General features: G+C 38.8%; 1 protein-coding gene across 1 annotated transcript in view; it reads right to left on the bottom strand.

Moving 5' to 3' along the window:
• Positions 1 to 26234, bottom strand: part of TYR (tyrosinase) — a 125416-nt gene extending 99182 nt beyond the window's left edge. The window contains exons 1-2 of the mRNA XM_055415076.2: positions 25413 to 26234; positions 14923 to 15139 (exon numbers count right to left, since the gene is read on the bottom strand). Coding sequence (XP_055271051.1) covers positions 14923 to 15139; positions 25413 to 26231 — 1036 coding nt within the window. The 5' untranslated portion in view covers positions 26232 to 26234. The remainder of the gene's footprint in view (positions 1 to 14922; positions 15140 to 25412) is intronic.
• Positions 26235 to 26985: the final 751 nt, after the last annotated feature.

Genomic DNA, 26985 nt, shown 5'->3' with positions numbered 1-26985 from the left:
ATTTGGCCACCTCATGCGACGAGTTGACTCACTGGAAAGGACTCTGATCCTGGGAGGGATTGGGGGTGGGAGGAGACGGGGATGACAGAGAATGAGATGGCTGGATGGCATGACTCGATGGACATGAGTTTGAGTGAACTCCGGGAGCTGGTGATGGACAGGGAGGCCTGGTGTGCTGTGATTCATAGGGTTGCAGATTCGGACACGACTGAGCGACTGAACTGAACTGAACTGAACTGAATAATTACTGATATTGAACATCTTTTCATCTGCCTGTTGACCATCTTTGAAAAAATGTCTATCCGACTCCTTGGTCCATTTTTAAATTAGGTTCTGTGCTTTTTGCTTTCTTTTTGCTGTTGTTGTATGAATTTTGTACAATTTGGATATTAACCCCTTATATGATTTGCAAGTATCTTCTTACATTCAGTAGGTTATCATTTCATTTTGCTACTTTTTTTAACTGTGAAGAAGATTTTTAGCTTGAGATAGTCTCATTTTTTATTTCTGCTTTTGTTTTCTTTAATTGAGACACATTCAGAAATATATTCCTGAGACTCATGTTCAAAGAACAAAGAGGAATAGGGGAAAGTATATCTAATCTACATTTTCAGAAGTGGAAATCTGTGTAATTTTATTAGTGTATTGACTACGATTCTTCTATATTTTTGGCCATCTAAAATGTCCACTGTTTTCACAAAAGAATTTCTTCTAAGATTCCCACATAGAGTAGAGTGATTAGTGCTGGACCATGAAACAGATGCAGGATTAGAAGTGTATCAGAGCTCTTAAGTTCTGCTCTGGCAACTTAGGGAAGCCAGATTGGGATACACATGTAAAATTTTACTTATGTAATATTTCTGCTGCATTTTGAAATATGGTTACCTAGAGAAAAAGCACTTGTGCTTGTGCTACGAACTGAAGTAACCATATACAGTACTTTCCAAGGAGTGCCATTTTTACCTGAAGGCACAATTGAGAAATTAACTATGATTTGATTATTCAGAATTAGGCAGTTTGGTAGACAATTTATTCAAAGTAAGTATGTCACTTAACTGATGATAATTTTTGCCAATGAGAAAATTTTAGCTTTCAAGCAAAAATTAGAATTTTGGAATGTTTTATTCCATCACTGTAATTTTGCCAGATTCTCAGTATTTAAAGACATTCCTCATGAGATTGTTGGTGATATTAATAAATTTGACATTTAGTATTGTACAATGAGAAATGTCAGCATTTGAAAGATCTACATATTGCAGTGAACCTGTATTTTGCAAATGATCCAAGTGTGATATTGCAAACTAATTATAAAAATCATTCATAATGTAAGATAGATCAACAAATTTTAATATAACAAATAAAAAAAGCTTATTGATCTGCTTTCAGCTTTGACAGTACAACTGAACATTTAAGAAATTACACTAGTTAAGTTTTGGTAGAGAAAGATAAATAAGATCCAGAATTATCAAAAAAATATTTTTAAAACACTGTTCATATTCCAATTTTATATGTGTGAAGATGGATTTTCTTCAAGGTCTTCAATTAAACATCTTGTCATAGTATGTTGAGTATGGAAGCAGAAATAGAATCTAGATGTCTTTTTTTTTTGGCAAATATATAAATTAGTGTCATGCCACTCACTACTTTTTTGAAAATATATTGCAATTATGTTATTTATACTAGCATGGAATGACTAACATTATTATATAAATATTTTCAAATCTTATGTTTTAGTTTTAAAAATGGCATTTTCCCCAAGATTTGTCCCAGGGAAGTGAAATCTCCACAGACCAAATGCCTGACTCTACATTTAGAAAAGATACATTGTTAACTTTCTCCTTAAAGATCTTCTAGGCCTTTAAGTTGAAATATTTATTGGAAAAAAAATATTATCCAAATGGATAATGGAAAATGGCTGTTTGCCATTTTTTACTTCAAAAGGTAAAAAAACTGAATGAAAACTGTCTATTATTAGTAAATACATATCATTAAACTAGTAACCTATGCCTAATTATAAGAGAAGTTGGGATGACTAATGAGATTGCAAAGAAGACAGGTGTCAGGGGGAAAAGGAAACATGTCTTGCATACACAGTCGGAGGTATGGATGTGGACAGCCTCACAATAGCCTCTATATGTAATTATTAAATGTTTAAATGAGGGAGAAGATGCTCATAATATTAGAATTGATGCTCAAGTATATTGCTACATGCCTTCAAAATTAGTATTTCAATACCTTTTAAATGGCCCTGTCCCAATATGAGATATTTTTCCTCTCTGGACTTCCCAGGTGGCGCTAGTGGTAAAGAACTCACCTACCAATGCAGGAAATGTAAGAGATGTGGATTCAATCCCTGGGTAGGGGAGATCCCCTGGAGAAAGGCATGGCAACTCACTCCAGTATTCTTGCCTGGAGAATCCCATGAACAGAGGTGCCTGGTAGGCTGCAGTCCATAGGGTCGCAAAGAGTTGGACACAACTGAAGTGACTTAGTACTTTCTCTAATGTAGCTTTCTAAAATGGTGTTTGCCAGTATATGATACCAGAGCCTCTTGATTCATAGCACAGATTACATGTGTCTTAAATAAATTATTTTTCAACATTAATATTTGGCAAGAGCAATTTACATGCCCGGACAACCAGTAGAAGAGGAAAGAATCAAAAGTCATTTGAAAATATATAAATACATAGGGACTGACACTCCTTTTTTTTTTTCTTTTTTATAGAGGGAGCTCCAGGCTATATCATTACCACATTTGTTGCTAAAAGTTTCCTGAGTATCAAGCAATAATATCCCCAAACTTTAAACTGCTTGTTCTGCTTTTAAGAGTTTTCTTTTTTTTTCTGAGAAAAATATAAAACTGATTTTTCTACCATCTAGATATCTGAACAGCATCATGGGTCTAGAAAAATTCTCTCTGCAAAAATTCAAATGCTCCCTAATGCTCTAACAATCATAGTTTCAGTAGGCTCTCACCACACCCTGACTAGACAGCTTCTAATGACCAGATAAAAATGAACATAGTCTTGTCTTGCCACCCTTTGGCCTTGGGGAGCAAAGCACTGATCAAGAATTTAAAAGGCATATATATATATACACACACACATATACATATATATATATGAATTATGTTTGATTTGCTTTTTGGGAATGTAATACATAAGTATTAACTCTTTTCATGAACAGCTTCTGCCCTAGAAATCTTAAAAACATGCTTGCATATCCACAAAACCTTCTCCATAATATAGCACTCCATATTATTTCAGGCTTTTTAAAAAGGTAACATTACCTCCTAATAAAAGAATCCCAATTCAAAGCAAACTCACTCAGACAATAATATCCAGGATACTTATTTAAATTTCTTACATATAATAGAAAGGATCCTATTTGCACTGAGAGTTTGAAGTAAAGAGAAAAAAGAATATTCTTTGAGTCAAATTTGTTGAATCAGTTCATTCAACTAGAAGGAGACAGTCGGATGTCTCCTAAATTCATTGGAATAACTACTTCACTGCAGATGGTGCTTCAGCTTAATTTGCGAATATTAAATATTGCAATAGTGTTGCGAGGATTAAGTGATATAGCATGTGGGAAATGAGAAGTCTGGCACAAAGGAGATTTTTTTGTTATTATTACGATCAGGATCATTGCCTGATCAGAATGTCAGCAAAGTTGGATTTTATTGTTATTATGATCAGGATCATTGCCTGTTCAGAATATCAACAAGGTTGGCAAGGTGATAATTCTGGGGAGTTAAGTAACCCAGGCAAAGAAAGATTTTCCTGGTCTGCATGAACTCTTTCTCAAAACCTTCCACCTCATTCTAAGTCAGAGTACATCAATCCATACCAACTACTTAGTTTTCTGATTTTCTCAGCACTGGTAAAGAACATGGGTAAGGAAGAGCTTGAGACTTCCCATCACTAGAATGGCTCATCACACTTAACCAATCTCCTTGGCATTCTGGTTTACACAGTAGTTTTCAGTTTATATTTTGAGTTTGTGTGGCCATTTCTGGATATACTAAGAAAGTCCATTTCTCAGGCAGGGAAACTGGAAACTAGAACATCCTTTGAGACATCATTGTGACCTGTCACTGACCTTTGTCTCCTGGTATGAACACTGTTACCTTAAGACTTTATTCAAAATTTCAAAATTCCCATTATCTTTCATGAAAACCCAGAACTGACTTACCATTTCCTAGACTGGCTTCCCTGGCTGCTCAGTGGTAAAGAATCCACCTGTATGCAGGAGGCCATTTGCAACACAGGAGACTCAGGTTCGATCCCTGGCTCAGGAAGATCCTCTGGAGAAGGAAATGACAACCCACTCCTGTATTCTTGCTTGGGAAATCCCATGGACAGAGGAGCCTGGTGGGCTACAGTCCCTGGAGTCACAAGAGTGGGACATGACTGAGCAACTAAACTACCACCAGACTGCTCCTCAAAAAATTCTAGCAAATGGAAAGGCAAGATACTTTCCAGGTTGTCACAATAAAATAGGGTGGATAGACTGCATGAAGAAAAGATTCCAGAGAATCATAATAGAAAGGGTTTTTTTAGAAGAGCTGCTACATAAACTAGATGTTTAGTGTTATACAGCTTAAGAGGACAAAACAAGGACCAATTATTAGAAGTCAATGGCAGAAGTTTCATAATTCTCAATCTGAAGGTTACCTTTCTGCCTCCTAAAATAGTCACCAAGTGTTTATGATACTCCATACTCTCAAGTGTACAAGAGTTTCTATACTCCAACCAACTCATCCTCATCTCCTTCATCCTACCTTGGATAAAGTCCTCAGCATTCATCATCCTCCCACAGCTTATTGATTAGTATATTCTACACCTTATACTGTTGTTTTTGTTCAGTCATTAAGTCGGGTCCAATGCTTTGCTACCCCATGGAGTGCAGCACATCAGGCTTCTCTGTCCTTCACTATCTGCCTGAGTTTGCTCAAACTCATGTCCATTGAGTTAGTGATGCCATTCAAGCATTTCATCCTCTGTCACCCCTTTCTCCTCTTGCCCTCACTCTTTCCCAGCATCAGGGTCTTTTTGAATGAGTCAACTCTTTGCATTAGGTGGCCAGAGTATTGCAGCTTCAACTTCAACATCAGTCCTTCCAATGAATATTCAAGGTTGACTTCCTTTAGGATTGACTGGTGTGATCTCCTCGCTGTCCAAGGGATTCTCAAGAGTCTTCGCCAACACCACAGTTCAAAAGCATCAGTTCTTCAGTGCTCAGCCTTCTTTATGGTCCAAATCTCACATCCATACATGACTACTGGAAAAACCATAGCTTTGACTATATGGGCCTTTGCCAGCAAAGTGATATCTCTGCTTTTTAATACACTGTCTAGGTTTGTCATAGCTTTTCCTCCAAGGAGCAAGCATCTTTTAATTTCATGGCTACAATCACCATCTGCAGTGATTTTGGAGCCCAAGAAAATGAATCTGACACTGCTTCCGTATTTTCCCCATCAATTTGCCATGAAGTGATAGGACTGGATGCCATGATCTTAGCTTTTTGAATGCTGTGTTTTAAGCCAGCTTTTTCACTCTCCTCTTTCACATTCATCTAGAGGCTCTTTAGTTCTCATCACCTTTTGCCAGTAAAATGGTGTCATCTGCATATCTGAGGTTTTTGATATTTCTTCCAGCAATCTTGATTCCTACTTGTGCTTCATTCAGCCCAGCATTTTGCATAATGTTCTCTGCATATAAGTTAAATAAGCAGGGTGACAATGTACAGCCTTGATATACTCCTTTCCTAATTTTGAACCAGTCCCATATTCCATGCCCAGTTCTAACTTGCTTCTTGTCCTGCATACAGGTTTCTCAGGAGGCAGGTAATGTGGTCTGGTATTCTTATCTCATTAAGAATATTCCATAGTTTTTGTGATCCACACAGTCAAGGGCTTTAGCATAGTCAATGAAGCAGAAGTAGATTTGTTTTTTTAAATTCCCTTGCTTTTTCTATGATCTGCCTTCTATGTGTCTTTGCTATTTCTCACTATAAACATGGGCTTCCCTCATAGCTCAGTTGATAAAGAATCTATCTGCAATGTAGGAGACCCAAGTTCGACTCCTGGTTCAGGAAGATTCACTGCAGAAGGGATAAGCTACCCACTCCAGTATCCTTGGGCTTCCATTATGGCTCAGCTGGTAAAGAATCCACCTGCAACGTGGGTGATCTGGCTTCAGTCCCTGGGTTGGGAAGATCTCCTGGAGAAGGGAAAGGTTACCCACTCCAGTATTCTGGCCTAGAGAATTCCATGGAGTGTATAGTAAAATGGTTTTGCAAATAGTTGGACACGACTGAGTTAATTTCACTTTCACTATAAACACTATTCTAGCCATATACATTGTTTTCCTTTTGTTTCATCTACACTTATGTTTTCATACTTCTATTTCACTGCATAAGTTTTTTCCTCTGCTAGAAATGCTTTTCCTTCCCTTCTTTTCTTGGTGAGAAATTACTGATATTTCAACTTTCAGTTCCGGTTTCACCAGCTTGAGAGATAGTTCTGGTTTAGCTCTGGGTTCCTATCTCATATTATATTGACCATCACATTGTGTTTTCCTTGTGGATTTGTGCGATGTTTTCTCACTAGACGGTGAGCTTCTTAAGGTCAGAAAGTGTGTAAGAGTCATCTTTGTACATCTTTGATCTTTCATGGTTTCCCACAGTACCAGGTTCATGGAGGACTCTTTAAGTTGAATGCAATTAGATTTCATCTTAACCTAAAGAACTTCCTTTTTTTTCCTAATGAGATAGGTTGTATCCTTAAATGGCCACAAAGACACACCAATAGAGTGGACATGTCAGCAAAATGCAAGATGTTGAAATGAATACGTTGAGAAGAGTCTCCCAACTATAAGTCCCATGGTTCTATGTTGCAATGTGCTTGAGGCTGAAACATGCCATTCAATTAGAGTTGTTCCTTGTTCCTGCACCTTCTTCTATTTTAGGTAACAGAAGCTGCTTTTGCTCTTTTCTCTTTGATTCTGGGAATTCACCCTGAAAAGCAATAGCTTTTCTCTCCAGAAATGCTCCTTCCCTGAGTCTATCTCAAGAAATTTTCTTTTCTATCCTTGCTCCTCCCTATGTTTTTCCCTATACCTCGCACATATAATCTGTTTTCTCAGGACTCAGTCTATATTTTGCTTCTAAGCTAATTGTCAGAAAAGTTAATGACTGATAACCAAGTTGTCAAAAACTAATTCCAGTTTAACATAATAATAGCTGCCATTTATTGAAGAAATCTTATATGTTCCTTACATGTTTTATATTATTAAATCCTTACATGAACCCTGTAAGGTATTATTCTTATCTACATTTTCCAGATGATGACATTAAGGCCCTAAGAAGTTAAATAGCTTACTCAAGGAAACAGATGTAGGAAGTGGTAGAATTTAAATCGAATCCCAGCCACCTTGATTGCCTTTAACTACTTTGCTAAACTGCCAACCCATACCCATCCTCCAATATACACTCCAGTATGAATTTTGCATTGTTATAAAGTGTGCAATGCAACTCACCATGGGTATCAGAGATTTGAGCATGAGAAGATTCCTCTTTGAATCCATAGCCCATACTCCACAGGGACCACCCAATCAGAAGACTACCTTTTATAATGCTAATTTTTCTTTGCTTTCTGGGTATCTTTTCAGTTCAGTTCAGTTCAGTCACTCAGTCGTGTCCAATTCTTTGCAACCCCATGAATCACAGCACGCCAGGCCTGCCTGTCCATCACCAACTCCTGGAGTTCACTCAAACTCATGTCCACAGAGTCGGTGATGCCATACAGCCATCTCATTCTCCGTCGTCCCCTTCTCCTCCCGCCCCCAACCTTTCCCAGCATCAGAGTCTTTTCCAGTGAGTCAACTCGTCGCATGAGGTAGCCAAAGTATTGCAGTTTCAGCTTTAACATCAGTCCTTCCAATGAACACCCAGGATTGATCTCCTTTAGAATGGACTGGTTGGATCTCCTTGCAGTACAAGGGACTTTCAAGAGTCTTCTCCAGCACCACAGTTCAAAAGCATCAATTCTTCAGTGATCAGCTTTCTTCAATTCATAAATCACACATCTTCAATCTTTACTTCAGCATTTAAATCTAAGAGGAAAGCTGCAGTTCCTCCATCCCAGGACTGACTGTGGGAATCTGTTTTATGGGGAGTACATTACATACCTCTAACAAGACCCAAAAGGAAAAAAAAAGGCAGAAATAACTGTGAGGTTCAATCAAAACCCACAGTTCAACTCCACCTGTGTTAACTGGGGGAGCAGAGAGTGGTGTTGGCCTGTGCTCCTGCTTCTCCAGTCTTGTTCTCCGGGCAGCGGTACCCACTTGAGCACTCCCTGAAGTCCAAGACGCCTCATACCCTTAGCTCCTATCCTGGTTTTGAAATGGACTGTGTCTCTCCAGTGAGCAAACTATTCTCTAGACCTTGATCTTTGTCTTTGTCCTTCCCCACTGAAAGGAACCGATGTTTCTTGGAGACATGGCTGATTCCAGGTTTTGGGCAGTGGTCGGGAAGATCCCCTGGAGAAGAAAATGGTAACCCACTCCAGTATTCTTGCCTGGAGAATCCCATGGACAGAGAAGCCTGGTAGGCTATAGTCCACGGGGTCGAATAGAGTCGGACACGACTGAGTGACAGAATGAAACGGAGGCACAAGATGAATCTAGAATATTTTTTTGCACCAGAAAAAAAGAAAAAGAAAATGCTAAAAATGATAGGGTCATGAAACAGAGACACAGAGTCACAAGAATCAGCTTAAAGGTGTGCTCAGCGGTGAAACCTGGAATGGTTATTGTGCAGTGGGGAATCTGGGCCACACCTAGAGCAGGTGATCAAATTAACATCTCCTAAGTGGATGTGAGAGTTGGACTGTGAAGAAGGCTGACCGCCGAAGAATTGATGCTTTTGAACTGTGGTGTTGGAGAAGACTCTTGAGAGTCCCTTATACTGCAAGGAGATCCAACCAATCCATTCTAGAGGAGATCAATCCTGGATGTTCATTGGAGGGACTGATGCTAAAGCTGAAACTGCAATACTTTGGCCACCTCATGCGACAAGTTGACTCACTGGAAAAGACTCTGATGCTGGGAAAGGTTGGGGGCGGGAGGAGAAGGGGACGACAGAGAATGAGATGGCTGTATGGCATCACCGACTCTGTGGACATGAGTTTGAGTGAACTCCGGGAGTTGGTGATGGACAGGGAAGCCTGGCGTGCTGTGATTCATGGGGTCACGGAGAGTCGGACACGACTGAGCGACTGAACTGAACTGAACTGAACTGAAGTGAGACAGATGTTCACCATGTGCCTTCTGCTGTCATAGTCTCTTAGAAAGACGCAAAACCACTTCTATACAATTCTGACTAAGAATACAGTACCTGGATCCCTTCTGTTAAAAATTCTATTTAAAGTGCGCATGCTCGGTCATGTCCAACTCTTTGCAGCTCCATGGACTACAACCACCAGACTCTGCTGTCCATGGAGTTTTCCAGGAAAGAATACTGGAGTGGTTGCCACCTCCTACTCCAGGGGATCTTCCCGATCCAAGGACTGAACCCACATCTCCAGAGTCTCCTGCATTGGCAGGTAGGTTTTTTACCACTGAGTCACATGGGAGGCCCACCCACTAAAAGTGGGAACATTTTATTTAAAATTGGGAGACTGTATTCTCTAAAAATTGTGAATCTAATTAAGAAAAGTTTGTGAAAATATTTCAGATTAAAAGAAGCTCAAAGAGACAGAACAACTAAATGTCACCTGACACTGGACTAGATCCTGTTACAGAGAAGAAAAAATGATATAAAGGATATTATTAGTGAATTAAAAATACTGCAATATAAACAGCAGATTAGATTAAAGCATTACCCCTATATAGAATTTACTGAAGTTGTTAACTGTTCTGTGCTTATGTAAGAGAATGATACACTGAAATATCCAAGGGTAAAGTACTCTTTACCCTTGTAATTTATCTATGCAATTTATCCTCAGATGGCTCAGAATAAGAGAGAAATGAAAAAAAAAGATAAAATGTAAACAGTAAGTGAATCTGAGTAGAAAGCATATGTGCGGTTTTTTACAGATTTTATTGTTGTAATTTTTCCATAAGTTTAACATTATTTCTTAGTAAAAGTTTAAAGATAAGAATAAATAAATGTGACCCTTGTAAGGAAAAGCTCCTGCTGGTGACTGAGATCAATGTTTTCTGACATCTTGCTCCTAGTAAATAGGCTTCATACAATTGGTATAGACAAACTAAGTGTTGGGTTAGGTGCAATTGGAGGAGTTTTAGATAATATTTATGTTTTCATCATCAAACACAGATTGAATACTTATTAATATTATGTTCTATAATGTCTTTTCTCTCCTTCTCAAGAAAGAATACTAGAGTGTGTGTACATAAGAATGCTTTATAGGAAAAAATAATTTACAAACATAACTTATTAGTATTAACAAATTATTTACAATAAGCCTGATGTCCTCTACTGATTCTTCACATTAGAAGCTTATTTGAAAGACACTGGCTCTGTTGACATGACTCAAGCCAGTTTTCTGACTTGAGATCCAGAGAAATGAGGATCCCTACGTTATTTTTGAGATCAGCCCAATTTCCCAAATAACAAAGTTCACACTTTCTCACTGTTAGAAAATATGTCTGAATAACCTGTAAAGGCAGGTTATCCCTGCCTTCTGTACAATGTCACAAACCTCCGTCCATAGTTCTTCAGGCACTCTGTCTATCAGATCTAATCTCCTGAATCTATTTGTCACTTCCACTGTATAATTGTAAGGGATTTGATTTAGGTCATACCTGAATGGTCTAGTGGTTTTCGCTACTTTCTTCAATTTAAGTCTGAATTTGGCAATAAGGAGTTCATGGTCTGTGCCACAGTCAGCTCCCAGTCTTGTTTTTGCTGACTGTATAGAACTCCTCCATCTTTGGCTGCAAATATAATCAGTCTGATTTTGGTATTGACCATCTGGTGATGTCCATGTGTAGTGTCTTCTCTTGTGTTGTTGGAAGAGGGTGTTTGTTATGACCAGTGCGTTCTCTTAGCAAAACTGTTAGCCTTTGCCCTGCTTCATTCTGTACACCAAGGCCAAATTTGCCCATTACTCCAGGTATTTCTTGACTTCCTACTTTTGCAATCCAGTCCCATAGAGTGAAAAGGACATCTTTTTTGAGTGTTAATTCTAGAAGGTCTTGTAGGTCTTCATAGAACCATTCAGCTTCAGCTTCTTCAGAATTACTGGTCAGGGCATAGATTTGGATTACCATGATATTGCATGGTTTGCCTTGGATATGAACAGAGATAATTCTCTTCTTTTTGAGATGCATCCAAGTACTGCATTTCAGACTGGACATGGAACAACAGACTGGTTCCAAATAGGAAAAAGAGTACGTGAAGGCTGTATATTGTCACTTTGCTTATTCAACTTATATGCAGAGTACATCATGAGAAATGCTGGGCTAAATGAAGCACAAACTGAAATCAAGATTGCTGGGAGAAATATCAATAACCTCAGATATGCAAATGACACCACCCTTATGGCAGAAAGTGAAGAAGAACTAAAGAGCTTCACCTCTTGATGAAAGTGAAAGGGGAGAGTGAAAAAGATGGCTTAAAGCTCAACATTCAGAAAACTAAGATCATGGCATTCGGTCCCATCACTTCATGGGAAATAGATGGGGAAACAATGGAAACTGTGGTTGACTTTCTTTTTTGGGCTCCAAAATCACTGCAGATGGTGGTTGTAGCCATGAAATTAAAAGACGCTTACTCTTTGGAAGGAAAGTTATGACCAACCTAGATAGCATATTAAAAAGCAGGGACATTACTTTGTCCACAAAGGTCCATCTAGTCAAGGCTATGGTTTTTATAGTAGTCATGTATGGAGGTGAGTGTTGGACTGTGAAGAAAGCTGAGCACTGAAGAACTGATACCTTTGAACTGTGGTGTTGGAGTAGACTCTTGAGAGTCCCTTGGACAGCAAGGAGATCCAACCAGTCAATCCTAAAGGAGATCATTGGAAGGACTGATTTTGAAGCTAAAACTCCAATACTTTGGCCACCTGATGCAAAGAGCTGGCTCATTTGAAAAGACCCTGATGCTGGGAAAGATTGAGGGCAGGAGGAGAAGGGGATGACAGAGAATGAGATGGTTGGATGGCATCACCCAGTCAATGGACATGAGTTTGTGTAGGCTCCGGGAGTTGGTGATGGACAGGGAGGCCCGGCGTGCTGCAGTTCATGGGGTCACAAAGAGTCGGACATGACTGAGCCACTGAAGTGAACTGAACTGAACTGCATTTCAGAATCTATTGTTGACTATGATGGCTACTCAATTTCTTCTAAGGGATTCTTTCCCAAAGTAGTGGATATAATGGTCATTTGAGTTAAATTTACCCATTTCAGTCCATTTTAGTTCACTGGTTCCAAATAGGGAAAGGAGTACATCAAGGCTGTATACTGTCACCCTGTTTATTTTACTTATATGCAGAGTACATCATAGACACTAGGTTGGATGAAGCACAAGCTGGAATCAAGATTGCTGGGAGACATATCAATAACCTCAGATATGCAGATGACACCACCCTTATGGCAGAAAATGAAGAAGAATTAAAGAGCCTCTTGATGAAAGTGAAAGGAGAGTGGAAATAGTTGGCTTAAAGCTAAACATTCAGAAAACTAAGATCATGGCATCTGGTCCCATCACTTCATGGCAAACAGATGAGGAAACAGTGATAGACTTTATTTTTCTGGGCTCCAAAATCACTGCAGATGGTGACTGCAGCCACGAAATTAAAAGACGCTTACTCCTTGGGGAAAAAGTTATGACCAAACCAGAGAGCATATTAAAAAGCAGAGACATTACTTTGCCAAGAAATGTCTGTCTAGTCAAGGCTATGGTTTTTCTAGTAGTCATGTATGGATGTGAGAGTTGGACTATAAGAAAGTTGAGTGCCAAAGAATTGATGCTTTTGAACTGTGGTGTTGGAGAAGACTCTTGAGAGTCCTCTGGACTGGAAGGAGATCCAACCAGTCCACCCTAAAGGAAATCAGTCCTGAATATTTCCTGTAAGGACTGATGTTGAAGCTGAAACTCCAATATTTTGGCCACCTGAAGAACTGACTCATTTAAAAAGACCCTGATGCTTTGAAAGATTGAAGGCAGGAGGAGAAGGGGACTCATCACCATCACTGACTCAATGGACATGACTCTGGGTAAACTCCGGGAGTTGGTGCTTGACAGGGAGGCCTGGCGTGCTGCAGTCCATGGGGTTGCAAAGAGTTGGACACAACTGAACGGACTGAACCCGTAATGGACTATAATTCCCTTAAGAATCGAGCCCTGGTTTATAATGTCTTTAAGCAACATCTGGAATCTAGCTATTAACCCCTATAAAATCCAACAGTGTGCCCAGTCCTCCCATGTGGTGACCGCCAACTTGTCTGTGTGCCTTTCTCTTAGCTTGTAGGTTCAGACTCTTGTGCACCATACATTGCCTTCTTGTGTTATATTATTGTAGAACCAGCTTGATAATCAACCTTCAAGAAATGTTCAACTCACTCAGGGTCATCAGAGTACAATAGAAAGGACTCTTGAATTTTGGCACTTGGCAAATCTAGGAACACATTTAGCTCTGCCACTTACCAAATGGATGGTAGCCAAATTACTTAATATCTCTGATCTTGTTTCCTCTCTTTAAATTGGAAATAACAATGCTACAAACCTCCTACAGAGGATGGTTGTAAGAATTGAGACAGTGCTACACAGAATCTTTGGCATGGTGCCTTGCACATGGTGATTACTAATCATGTTAGTGATATTGCACATTAATTACTAACACTATTTAAGGAAAATAAATAAATTTTTTATTTTAATAGCTGCACCATGTTTCCTCTTTAGGGTGATACTCTCCTTATTTAAATTCTTCTGGGAAAAAGCAAGGCTCTAAGGTGTTCGGGATTAGAAGAATACAGGAAAATGAAAGAGACAATGAAACTATTCTGCGTAGCTCAGCAACAGAAGTTAGAGGACACAGAACCAACCACAATGACGAGAATCAAACAAAAAGTTAAGGAGGTCAGGAGAAGGAAATAGGAAAAGAGAAACTTTCATCTCCATGGAGGTAAAATGTCTAGCGGTAAATTTTGAGTATCTGCCTTACCACGAATTGACAGCCTATGTCTTCCTGGAACTGAAATTAAATCTGCAACTTGAGTGAATGTTCCTGTTTTCTCTTTGTTTGGAGGTTTGTTTCCACAGTGAAAATTGAGGTGGCGGAGATGGTGCTGAGCAGAGAAGGATGAACAGGTACTTAAGGGAAGGTGCAAACAAGGTTGAGACCTTTGCAGAAGTAAGTAGTAGGCCTTAGAAGAGGCTATGAAAGGGGATCTCTGATAAAGCACAGAAAATTTGAGGGATAACAGGATGGGACCTTAACCTGACCTCTGAATTTTATCCTTATTATAGTTAAGAACATGGACTTGTCTCAAAGAAGTTTGTGTTCAGAATATTTTAAACTAGATAAAAATACTAAAAGTTAGAAAAATATGATAGGTCCACAGTCCTATATCTATGATTCCAAAATACAAAAATTCTAACAATGTGTTTTGTATGGCACCCTTTTATTTTAGTGGTAAAACCGGACTTTATTCTCCAGTAGGCTGCCTATTGTTTCTGTTTATTGCCACGGTAGGTATAGTCATAGAATTTGCTGAAGAGTTATTCATGTTTTGGAATATGTGTGCCACCCACATTCTGCTAGAGTGATTGGTTATATTAATATTATTATATTCTCAAACACTTCTGGGCCCAGGGTTTTGGATAAGAGTTTGTAAACATAAATTCAGAAAAAAAGAAAATTTAAATAAGTGGGGGAAAAAAAGCATTTACCTTCCAGTGTATTTCTAAAGCTGAAGTTGGCAGCTTTATCCATGGAACCTGATTCATACTGGGTCAAGCTCAGGCAAAACTCCACGTCGGCCGAGGAGGGCAGCCTCGGGGTCCTGGCTTTGTCGTGGTTTCCAGGGTTGCGCAGTAATGGTCCCTCGGACGTCCCGTTGCATAAAGCCTGCTGACTGTTGTACTCCTCCAGTCTGCTGCAGATGATCTGCACAGAACGCCTTTGTGTTAAATGAGTGCTGTAAAAGGGGGAACGTAGGGAGGTTGGGATTCCTTATTGGGATTTGGGATATTTGGATATCTAATCATCAAGAGATTCATGTCTTAAATTGAAGGAAGCAGCTTTCTGAGGCTTACAGAGTAACTGTAACCCATGAAAGTTACAGTTCAGACCACAGTTCTAGTCTTGCAAATACCACTTAAGAAAATAAATTCCATACATCTCATCTAACAAATAATAATAATTACTTCATATGATTGTTGCCAAGTATTTGTTAGGAAAATTAATTTGACAAACATTTGCTACACGTCCATTGTGTGACTTCACTGGGCATATGCCTGTGAAGCTAGCCATGGCCCAGAGTTTATACCCTCTTTTAATTCTTTCTCTATCTGCCTCCTTGGCTATAATAACCAGTTTCATGGCTTACATGCCACTGCATGATAAGAACTTTTTGATTCCTATCTCAAGTTAAAAAGCTCTCCTCTGAGCCCTAACCCTGTATATCCATCTCTGACTTCATATTTCAGTGTTATCTCATAGGCATCTCAAATGTAGTATGGAGTATTACTCAGCCATTAAAAAGAATGCATTTGAACCAGTTCTAATGAGGTGGATGAAACTAGAGTCTACTCACTTACTGCTGCTGCTGCTGCTGCTAAGTCACTTCAGTTGTGTCCGACTCTGTGTGACCCCATAGACGGCAGCCCACCAGGCTCCCCCGTCCCTGGGATTCTCCAGGCAAGAACACTGGAGTGGGTTGCCATTTCCTTCTCCAGTGTGTGAAAGTGAAAAGTGAAAGTGAAGTCGCTCAGTCATGTCCGACCCTCAGCGACCCCACGGACTGCAGCCTACCAGGTTCCTCCATCCATGGGATTTTCTAGGCAATAGTACTGGAGTGGCTTGCCATTGCCTTCTCCGAACGGAGTATTACTCAGCCATTAAAAAGAATGCATTTGCATCAGTTCTAATGAGGTGGATGAAGCTGGAGTCAATTATACAGAGTGAAGTAAGCCAAAAAGAAAAACACCAATATAGTATACTAACACATATATATGGAATTTAGAAAGATGGTAATGATAACCCTGTATACGAGACAGCAAAAGAGACACAGATGTACAGAACAGTCTTTTGGACTCTGTGGGAGAGGGCGAGGGTGGGATGATTTGGGAGAATGGCATTGAAACATGTACATTACCAAATGTGAAATGAATCACCAGTCCAAGTTCAATGCATGATACAGGATGTTTGGGGTTGGTGTACTGGGATGACCCAGAGGGATGGGATGGGGAGGGAAGTGGGAGGGGGGTTCAAGATGGGGAACACATGTACACCCGGGGCAGATTCATGTCAATGTATGGCAAAACCAATGCAATAATGTAAAGTAATTAGCCTCCAATTAAAATAAATCTAAAAAAATAAAAAGAAGTTAAAAATGAAAAAAACCTTGACATTAAACCAAGGTTAAAAAATTGTATTCTTCTCCCTATACTTCCAGTCACATCAACTATGCTGAAACTTAAATCAGAAGTCCATAAATCTTCATTTTATAGCCAAAGACTGTTATCATTTGTATTTTGTTCCCCTTTATTTTTCACATTGAAATCATCAGCCAAACATGTCAATTCTACCTCCAGAATGCATCTTGAGTCTCTGTTTGTTTACAAATTCTGTGATCCAGCTGAGGACTCAAACCGGCAGCTCTTCTCTGCCCAGCACCTGTGGCTCTGCATCCCATGCCTTTGTTTCTGCCTAAGCACACCCATTCCTTACCATTTATCTGATATTCCACTGAGTCTTCAAGGTTAAACAAATATTTTGGGGGGAAGAAAAGTCAACTGTGACTTAAAAAGTAATTCAAAATTGTCCTACTCTAAAATCTGAAGAAGTTTGAGATCCTTCGCAAAATTATTTTGCTTACAATTTTGCTTATATGTGAAAGCCGCTCAGTCGTCTCTGACATTTTGTGACCCCATGTAGCCTGCTAGGCTCCCCTGTCCATGGAATTCTCCAGGCCAGAGTACTGCGGTGGGTAGCTTTCTCCAGGGCATCTTCCCAACCCAGGGATTGAACCCAGGTCTCTAATATTGCAGGAGGATTCTTTACTGTCTAAGCCACCAGAGAAGCCCCAAAATACTGGAGTGGGTAGCCTATTCCTTCTCCAGGGGATCTTCCTGACCCAGGAATTGAACTGAGGTCTCCTGCATTGCAGGTGGATTCTTTACCAGCTGAGCTGCCAGGGAAGCCCTCATTTATATGCTGGCAGAAGAATAAACTATGATCAAAATATTTGACAAGTCAAAAGGAGTTATATCAATAAATACAAAATAAAAATGCTAAGTGATTAAGAATATCACATTATAATTTAATTAGCAGATTTTTTTTCTCAGTGGTATGTAAGTTAATTCTTCAACTTAAAATTATCGATGCCTTGAGTTCCATAAGGGCAATTAAACAGGTAACAAGATAACAAACTTAAACCAAAGCATAAAGTACAGGAGAGCTCACCTTGCCATTTGTGACTATTCACAATGGCATTTAATCCATAAGAGGCCTGTGCCCGCTGAGTAGATAATAGGGTTGTTTGTCAAACTCAAACTTGACTCATTTTAATCTTCCTTGATAGTCAGTAGCACCTCCTTTTAAAAAAAATATCTCCATGAAGATAACTTTCTTTTTTTTTTCATTTTTGTTCATCCCCAGAATCTAGAATAGAGACTCTATAAATATTTGATGGAATAATAAAAAGTTATCAATGGAAGAATCAGTGACTCTTCAACTACCAACATGTGTTGAACACCATTTTTTCCTAGTTCTGTTATTGGTACCAACATCAACCCTAGAAGATATTTTCAAAAATGTATCATTTGTATTAAACATATATTGAGTCCCCACTCTCAATAGGAAAGGCATTTCTGTGTACACTTTCTAAAATTCACAAATGACCTTGTAGGTTTATATCATTTTATTCCTATTTTAATGACAAGGAAACTGAGTGTGGAAGAGTGTAAAAGGCTGGTAGGATCTAAAGCCCTGTATCCTGATTAATAATTTTATGGGCAACAGGCAAGGTACATGGAACAATATTTTAAAAGTGAGTCTTCTTGCTTAACTGTTTATACCACTGTTAAGAATAACCAAGGCAATCCTATCAGTGTCCTACTCCAGTGAGTTGGCGATGTACAAGAATGTAAAATCAAGTTATGTTGCTGTGCTCAGTCGCTTCAGTCATGTCCAAATCCTCAATCTCATGGACTGCAGCCCACCAGGCTCCTCTGTCCATGGGATTCTCCAGGCAAGAATATTGGAGTGGGTTGCCATGCCCTCCTCCAGAGAATCTTTCCCGACCTAAGGATCACACCTGCATCTTCTGTCTCCTGCACTGGCAGGCAGGTTCTTTACCACAAATGCCACCAACTTAAATCACCATCAAATAGAACCGAATGAGCCTTGCTCCCCAGGAGTGGCTGCTACTATGTTACACAACAGACACTTGGAGGAGCTTTTAATTTCCAGTCACAAGGGCATCACTTATTAATTCAGGGGCTGTGTGTCAGAAAAAAATTAGGGTCCAGATTCACATTGGTGTGGGCTTCAATTCTGGTTCAGCTACTTACTAGCAATGTGTCAATGAATATATTACTTAGGCTTACTAAGTCTCAATTTCTTCAACTGTAACATGAAATAATAAATATAATGTTAATATATATTTACATGTGTTTATTTTTAAAATATACTTAAACACATTATTTATAAATATACATTAAGTATATGTAACAAACTGGTTCAAAATTGGAAAAGGAGTACATCAAGGCTGTATATTGTCATCTTACTTATTTAACTTATATCAGAAGACATCATGCAAAATATCAATAACCTCAGATATGCAAATGATACCACCCTTATGGCAGAAAGTGAACTAAAGAGCTTCTTGACAAAGGTGAAAGAAGAGAGTGAAAAAGCTTACTTAAAACTCAACATTCAGAAAACTAAGATCATGGCATCCAGTCCGATCACTTCATGGCAAAACAGTGGAAACAGTGACAGACTTTATTTTCTTGGTCTCTAAAATCACTGCAGATGGTGACTACAGCCATGAAGTTAAAAGACACTTGCTCCTTGGAAGAGAAGCTATGACAAACCTAGACAGCATATTTGAAAAGCAGAAACATTACTTTGCTTTGGGAGATGCTGAAGGACAGGGAAGCCTGGTGTATGCAGTCCATGGGGTAGCAAATAGACACAACTTAGGGATGGAACAACAACAATTTTTGCATTAAATGTAATATATTGGATCCCTTTATAGTGTTAATTAACTACCCATCACAGCATGTATATATATGGAAGCATTTTCGTTCCTGTTTGAATAATAAATCATATTTTTAAAAGATCTAAAAAATCCTACTGCCTAGAAGACTCCTGCAGTAGACTCAGTTTAATTAGATAGGTTTGAATGAAACTATTTTGCTTAAATTACAACTGCCAAGTGACTAAATGTTCACATGGCTAAATGTATTAGTAACAAGGAGGAAATCTACCCCAGTTCCAGAAATAACTTGAAATAAATCTCAAATTATTGTTCTTATATTTGTTTGATACAGAAGGGGAGGCAGGGTAGGAGAAGGTATTAGCACTAGCTATCATTATGGAGATTGCAATCAGACATGGTTTCCAAACTGAGCAAATTACATAATTTCCTAATATCAAGGTTTTTCATCTGTAAATGGGGACTATAACCACTTTTTTCTGAAGGATCAAATAATTTTAACTATGTAAAGCACTTAGTATATAATGCCAAGTAGAGAGTGTTAAATAATGACAGCTATTATATTATTATTGCATACAAGACTGTTGGGCAGGCCACCAAATTGTTAACCCTGACTCTATTAAACAGGATGAATAATCATTATTATAATAGCTATCATCAATATATTATATGAGGATATACTGTGATAATAATTCCATACTTAAAATTTAAAGAATATGTCAGATACTAAACTAGTCACTAATTTACATTAACAGTTTTCATTGAATCCCTTCAGAATAATGCTTTAAAAAATATATTATCCTAATTTTCAGGGGGAAAAGGTCTCAGATAGTTAAGTAACTTCTCCAGAATCTTGTAGCTAAGTGAGTTACAAAAGTCATGTTTTTATGGCTCAAAAGACTATCCCCTTCCACTTCATTAATCTGCTTTCCATTCAGCTTAGTATTTTCATTAGCACAGAAAGCACACATATATCTTAATTTCATCCCATTTTTTTCTGTTGAGAAAAAAAGCCAAAGGTCAAAGATTACAAATAACCTGTCCAATATCATCTGATAAGTGGTAGAAGTAGAATCTGGTGACAAAAGTCTTCTGATGAGGAATTTGTTCTTTTTCTGTTTCAACAAAGGTGACTTATATAATGTAGGGAAAAATCAAGTGTCCCAAGTCAAATGAAAAAGAGAAGGAAGAAACGGACTCATTAATGGAGAAGGTGAGCTTAGTGTTCTCTTAAATTTAAAGAAATAGCAGGGGAAAAGCCCAGTTATTAAAAGCTTTTAGGAGCAAAAATTCTATTATGGCATTAGAGGTTTATCTAAAAGAATGTAAAACATATGACATTCCACAGAATCTTTTTCATAAAGAAAAAAAGAGAAGCTGTTATTTCACCGAGCTGTTGCCATGGTTACCTAAAACCCATGACTCTCTGCTGAAATGTAACTTTTTTTCTTCCTACTGTTTGCTTCCATGTGATGTGCTTTTCACCCTATGAGTGAATTCCCTGGCTATACTTCACTCATGTCCATCATCTTGGAAATGTTTTTTTCTCTTTATTTTGATCCATCATAACAGCTATTCTTGAAATACCTTTTCTTCCTGCAGCTAGCTCATCTGCTGCTTGAATAACATTGGATCTAATTGTGTTGAGCATAGTTTGCCCCCCCACCTCCAAAATCAGTGAACTGCTTTAATTCAGGAGCACTTTAAACATGCTTCTAGTTCAAAAGCTCTTCGAATTAAACAAACCCAAAAAATAAATGAACAAATATACAAAAGAGATATGAATACTGAAAATAAGCTTTCTATAGAAAGTAACATTTAGTAATTAAGTAATGCTTTTTAATGTATTACTTTATTTAGCAATAAACCTTGTCAGCAAATATTATTAGTCTCACTTAAAACTCAGATTGGGTTATAAGATGCTTGATCTTCTCTATGTGTGCTTTCTTTTTTTGCACACATACAAACACACACACACACACCTAAAGAAAGCTACCAAAAATGTTTTATTCCAGATTATAAATTGCTGCTTATTTTGGCATCATAATTTTCTTGGCCTTGGTTATCCAGTGCTATAAAGTATGGTTTAAAGTTCTAGAAATCTAGCTATGTCTATACAGAGCTTAGTTGTTTATGTGTGTTAGCATTGGAGCTAATGTTTCTATGGTTTTCAATTTTGTTTAATTTAGCATATACTGATAAAGCCCATTCTATGTATATATCATGTTCCTGGGTTCTGTGGATATAAAGATAAATTAGAAATGGTTTCTACATTGGAACAGCTGTTAGATAAAGACAGGTCTGAAAACCTGAAGAATTATAGGTACTGTGTTATAAATTCTGTACAAAGTGTAATGATAGTACACAGGGTGAAGGTCAGTTCTACCTGAATAAGAGCTGTGAATAAATAAACACCTAATGGAATATTTTCACTATAACGTGAATGAAAAGAACTACTTCAGAATATCTGCCGCAGTTGTCTGTGCAACTCAACTTTAAGAGATTTAAAGTGACCACAAGTCAGAATTTACATCCATGAATTAGTGGCTCATTTGATCCTTTCTCAGCCTAAATTGCCCTTTATAAATAAGAAACTGCATGGTTGACTTGAAATAGTACTGCAGTCAGAGGCACTGGGTTTTTTTGTCCTCAGTTGTGTGAACTTAGGCAAATTATTGTACCTTTGGGGGCCTCACTATCTTTTACAAAGTGGAGATACAACAATGCACACCAGTGGCGGTCTCTCAGCTAAGAGTTAATAAATTCTATGAATTTCTGAAAACTCCATTTTTTGTGTGTGAAGTAAAAGATCTGAAATCAAGAAAAAGCAGGAGTTGTTTTGTTTTGTTTTGTTTTTACCAAAGGGGCTGAGTATAACTACTTAGGAAGATATTAATGAACTCACCAAGTGTGGAAGCTATTTAGTCTCACCATTCCACACAGTCTAGTTTTTTATTTGAGTGTTTGATTTGGGCAAAAGCATTACGTTAGTGATATGTTTATTATAGAACCTGAGTTTGTAAAGTGAAAGAGATACAAAACAATTTCCATATTAATTAAATCAGTCATTCTTAGGGCTGGCTCTGCATTAGAATTACAGTAGAAGGTTTTAAAAATACAGATGCTTGAACTTCACAGTGGACCTCCTGAATAGGATTTTCTGGCAGAAGGTAGATGGTGGAGCACATGCAAACTTTTAAGTTCTTAACTGAGTGATTTAGAAGATACTGAGAACCATTGTTGTTGTTTAGTTGCAGAGTCATGTACCACTCTTTCCAACCCCATGGGCTGTAGCATGCCAGGCTTCCCTGTCCTTCCTTATCTCTCAGAATTAGGTCAGTTGCATTGATTTAATTGCATTAAATTGATATAAATAACTCATCTTCATTTTTAAAGAACTTAAACCAGAAATGTGTAAAGGAATGGAAATAGCCAACTAGAACTGAGTTTGACCATAACCACATATAGTGAGACTGCTCACAGCAGGTGGACATAAATGTTCACTCATTTCACCTTCCTTAATTAAATTATTGTTTGCTCACTTTTCTTCAGTGGTCTTTGTCCCCTGTGTTTCCTAATTTTATTTTTAACACCACAGTGGTTTAATCATAGAATGATATTAAATCTAGTGCTGCAACTATTTTAACCTAGTGTTTACATACTGCTGCTGCTGCTGCTGCTAAGTCACTTCAGTCGTGTCCGACTCTGTGTGACCCCATAGACGGCAGCCCACCAGGCTCCCCCGTCCCTGGGATTCTCCAGGCAAGAACACTGGAGTGGGTTGCCATTTCCTCCTCCAATGTGTGAAAGTGAAAAGTGAAAGTGAAGTCGCTCAGTCATGTCTGACTCGTAGCGACCCCATGGACTGCAGCGTACCAGGCTCCTCCATCCATGGGATTTTCTAGGCAAGAGTACTGGAGTGGCTTGCCATTGTCTTCTCCGGTTGACATACTAGACACCCAAAAAACTATTTAGAAGTAAAATTGAATATAATCATAAAAAGAGTAAAAGTCCACTCAATATTTAATAAATGAACAGAAAAAGTTAACATAATTTGGTACTTCTCATGTAATTAAATGGCTTCCCAGGTGGCTCAGTGGTAAAGAATCTGCCAGCCAATACAGGAGATGCAGGAGACATGGGTTCAATCCCTGGGTCAGGAAGATCTCCTGAAGGAGGAAATGACAACCCACTCCAGTATTTTTGCCTCAAAAATTTCATGGACAGAGGATGCTGGCAAGCTGCAGTCCATGGGGTCACAAAGAGTTGTACACAACTGAGCACACACACACACACACACACACATACATGTGATTAAATATCAATTAGTATTTGTCTATGAAGCTTCAGTGTGGATGTTGTAACTTTTTGGTAATTTAGATAATCCACCGGTTTTTCTAGGCCAAAAAAGCTGTACAGTTAAGGAAAGCATTATAACTAACTGAAAAATCCCATGTTCAAGCTTACCAGTATTTTAAGCAGTAACAGGATGTGAGAGTTAGATGAGTTTTGCACTGTATAGATTAAGGAAGGAGGTCTGAAGGCTTATTGAAACAGATTTTTTTGAAGCACATTTTTCCAGCCTTTTCTGCACAAATACACTCCTTGCTCTTGGTAAATAGCCGACATTAGTGACACCAGATATTACAGTGGCCATTTTCAGTGAGTTTCAATAGGTCCATTTAGAAGTTGTAGGAACTTAGTGCGGAGTCGGGGGGTGGGGGTGGGGGAAGGGGAGTGTTTAGGAATCAGTTCACATTTCAAAATTGCAGAGTTCCAGGTGAGAAGGCAAGATTCTTCCCATCTTACTTAAATATTGAGCTTATTTCCATAAAGCACGGCTAGTCAAAAGTGCTGTGTTAGAAATGGTTGGAACACAGGCAGACAAGCATTCCTTCTACCTTATAGTTTTAAAATAATAAATAATTAAAAGCATATTTCTTTTGGCTACCTTTTGCCCCTAATCCAAAGTGAAAAAATCAGAATAGGAAAAATAGAAATTAAATTTCAAAATAGCAATCTCTTATCCTATACCTCAAAAGTTTACACATGTTTAGGAAAAATGCTCATTTCTTCTGCATCCTATTGAAAAAAGTGAGTCAGGATGGGCCAAATCCTTTGGCTAAAAATATCATTGCAGATATGTCCTTGGAAATATTATAGGGTGGTTGTGCAACCAGGCTGCCTGAGAACAAATTTTGTTTCTGCTACTTACTAGCTTTGATATCCTGCACAAGTTACATAATATCTCTATATCTCAGGTTTTTAAAAAAATCTTTAACATGGAGAAGGTTAGTAAGATTATTAAATGAATTAAAGCACAAAACCACTCAGAACAGGGCCTCACACTTGCTAATCAATCAATGAATATTAGCTATTTTCATTATTTACCTGTTTAAGCCTGAGTATTAATATTTTTTTAAAAGAAGATTTAATCTGAGTAATATTCCCCTAAATACCTAATGGTAATAATCACTACAGACATTTAGTAAATTATGTCTTCCCAGGACCCTCCTTTGAATATTCTTGTCAGTGGGATTCCTGGGATATGGCCAGGAATTTGTATTTTCAATTTATGCCCTGAATTTTATTGGGAATAACATTTCAGAAATATTGACCTAAATCATTTTTTTTACTTAATCATCTAAATACTCATTCATCCACTGGTTTAACAAATACTTCATGAGCTGTTACAATTTGCCTGGTGTCGTATTATGTGCTAGGAGATACAGTGATGAACTGAGTACTTTTTATTCATTAGATTTTAGGATCCAAGTACAGGATATTGGACAAAGAACCACACAAATCTCTATGGAACTGCAATTGTGAAGTGTGCTATAAAGGAAAATTACAAAGTATGTTGAGAGCTCTTGACAGGGGGCATTTTCTAGGCCTGGCAGGAGAAGAACACATGGGAAAGGTTTCTGAAGACCTGCCAGAAGTGATGGCTAAGGTTCTTTTAAGCTTTGATACTGTATGTCCTGCACACCTTACCTGCCAAGAGGAGAAGAAGGACGCTGGGCTGAGTAGATTAGGGTTGGCAGGGTTGCGCCCTCCCATGTACTCATCTGTGCAAACGTCACAGTTTTCTGCATCTCTCCAGTCCCAGTAAGGAATCGTGAAGTTCTCATCCCCGGTCAGCTCCTGGATTTCCTGTTCCCACAGCAGCAGGAAAAGTCTATGCCAAGGTAGGAAACCCGGGGCTTCATGAGCAAAATCAATGTCTCTCCAGACTTCAGAGTCCCCAAGCAGCGTGTCCCTTGACACATAGTAATGCGTCCAGACAAAGAGGTCATAAACACTGATGTCACTAAACAGGGGTGTTGCTCCATGATTCATTTGGCCATAGGTGCCCGTGGGGATGACGTAGTCTGGGCTGGTGGTATGTTTTGCCAAAGTGAGATAGGCAAGAAATTTGTTCTTCTCTGGGACACTCAAATCAAAGATGTTTCTTCTTACCAAAAGTCGCCTTTCTGTGCAGCGGGGTCCCCGAAATCCAAACTTACAATGTCCGCAATTGAATCCCATGAAGTTGCCAAAGCACTGGCAGGTTCTGTTATAAAAGATGGAGGGCCAAGACTCGCGGTCGTCCACCCCCGTGAAGGGGAACTGAGGTCCGAGTGGGGCCGTGGACAGAACGACGTCCTGGCAGGAGCCCCTGCCCGAGAGCCGGCCACAGGGGCTCCCGTCTCCCGCCCAGGGCGGGCAGCACTCCTTCTCCGTCAGGCTCTTGGAGGAGGCACAGGCTCGAGGGAAGTGGCCTGCGGAGGTCCGGAAACTGCACAGCAGACAGTACAGGGCAGCCAGGAGCATTCTTCCTCTGGTCCTCCAAGGTCTGCCTGAGCTGGTTAATGGAGCCACGCTCTTCCCTTTCCAGCTCCCCTCTCAGTGACTATCACATGTTTTGGCTAAGATCTATATAATACCACTCCCACCTCCAGCATTAAACCCTCTCAGCCTTTATCTTTCATCTTCTGATAACCACATGACTAACTTTTCTCTGGAGCTGGCAGATAGCCCATCAGTGGGATAGGCCTATGTTAAAGTGAGAAACACTATTCACCATTAATAGTTTAAGTCTTATGGTTAGAATAATACTAATAATACCATCGAATCTACTTAAACCCAGTTAATTGACTATATAATTAGTGATATTTCAATATGAAAATAAGAAATCATGTCAGGATTAGAGCCTCTTTATCAAGACAAGTCAGGTAGTGTTAGAGATTTTGGACGTAAGATGGTTTGTTTCTCAAAGACCATAAATAATAAATAGGCCAAGGCATTGGTAGGATTTGGCTTTACAGGAAGAGACATTTTTCAGAGCCTGGAGATTATTTCTTATATCTGAAGCTTATTTATTTTATACAAAGTATCAGAAGATTAAAATTTTTTCTGATACGTTTCCTGATTATCTTGATGCCAGCTTCTGCTTGCTGTCTAATTGCTCATTTTCTGAATATTGCTAAGGATAGGTCACTTTGATAGCTGGGTCATCAGCTTTACTTTGGAAACATTTTCTGGTGAATATTTGAAAGAAATCTTCCCAGGTGGCTCAGTGGTAAAG

The sequence above is a fragment of the Moschus berezovskii genome, chromosome 25 (genome assembly GCF_049115385.1).
Source record: "Moschus berezovskii isolate FMDL1 chromosome 25, NW_MosBer_1.0, whole genome shotgun sequence".
In the NCBI taxonomy this organism is placed as follows: Eukaryota; Metazoa; Chordata; class Mammalia; order Artiodactyla; family Moschidae; genus Moschus; species Moschus berezovskii.
Note: the sequence above shows the minus strand (reverse complement) of the source record. Positions and strands in the feature narration are given on the sequence as shown.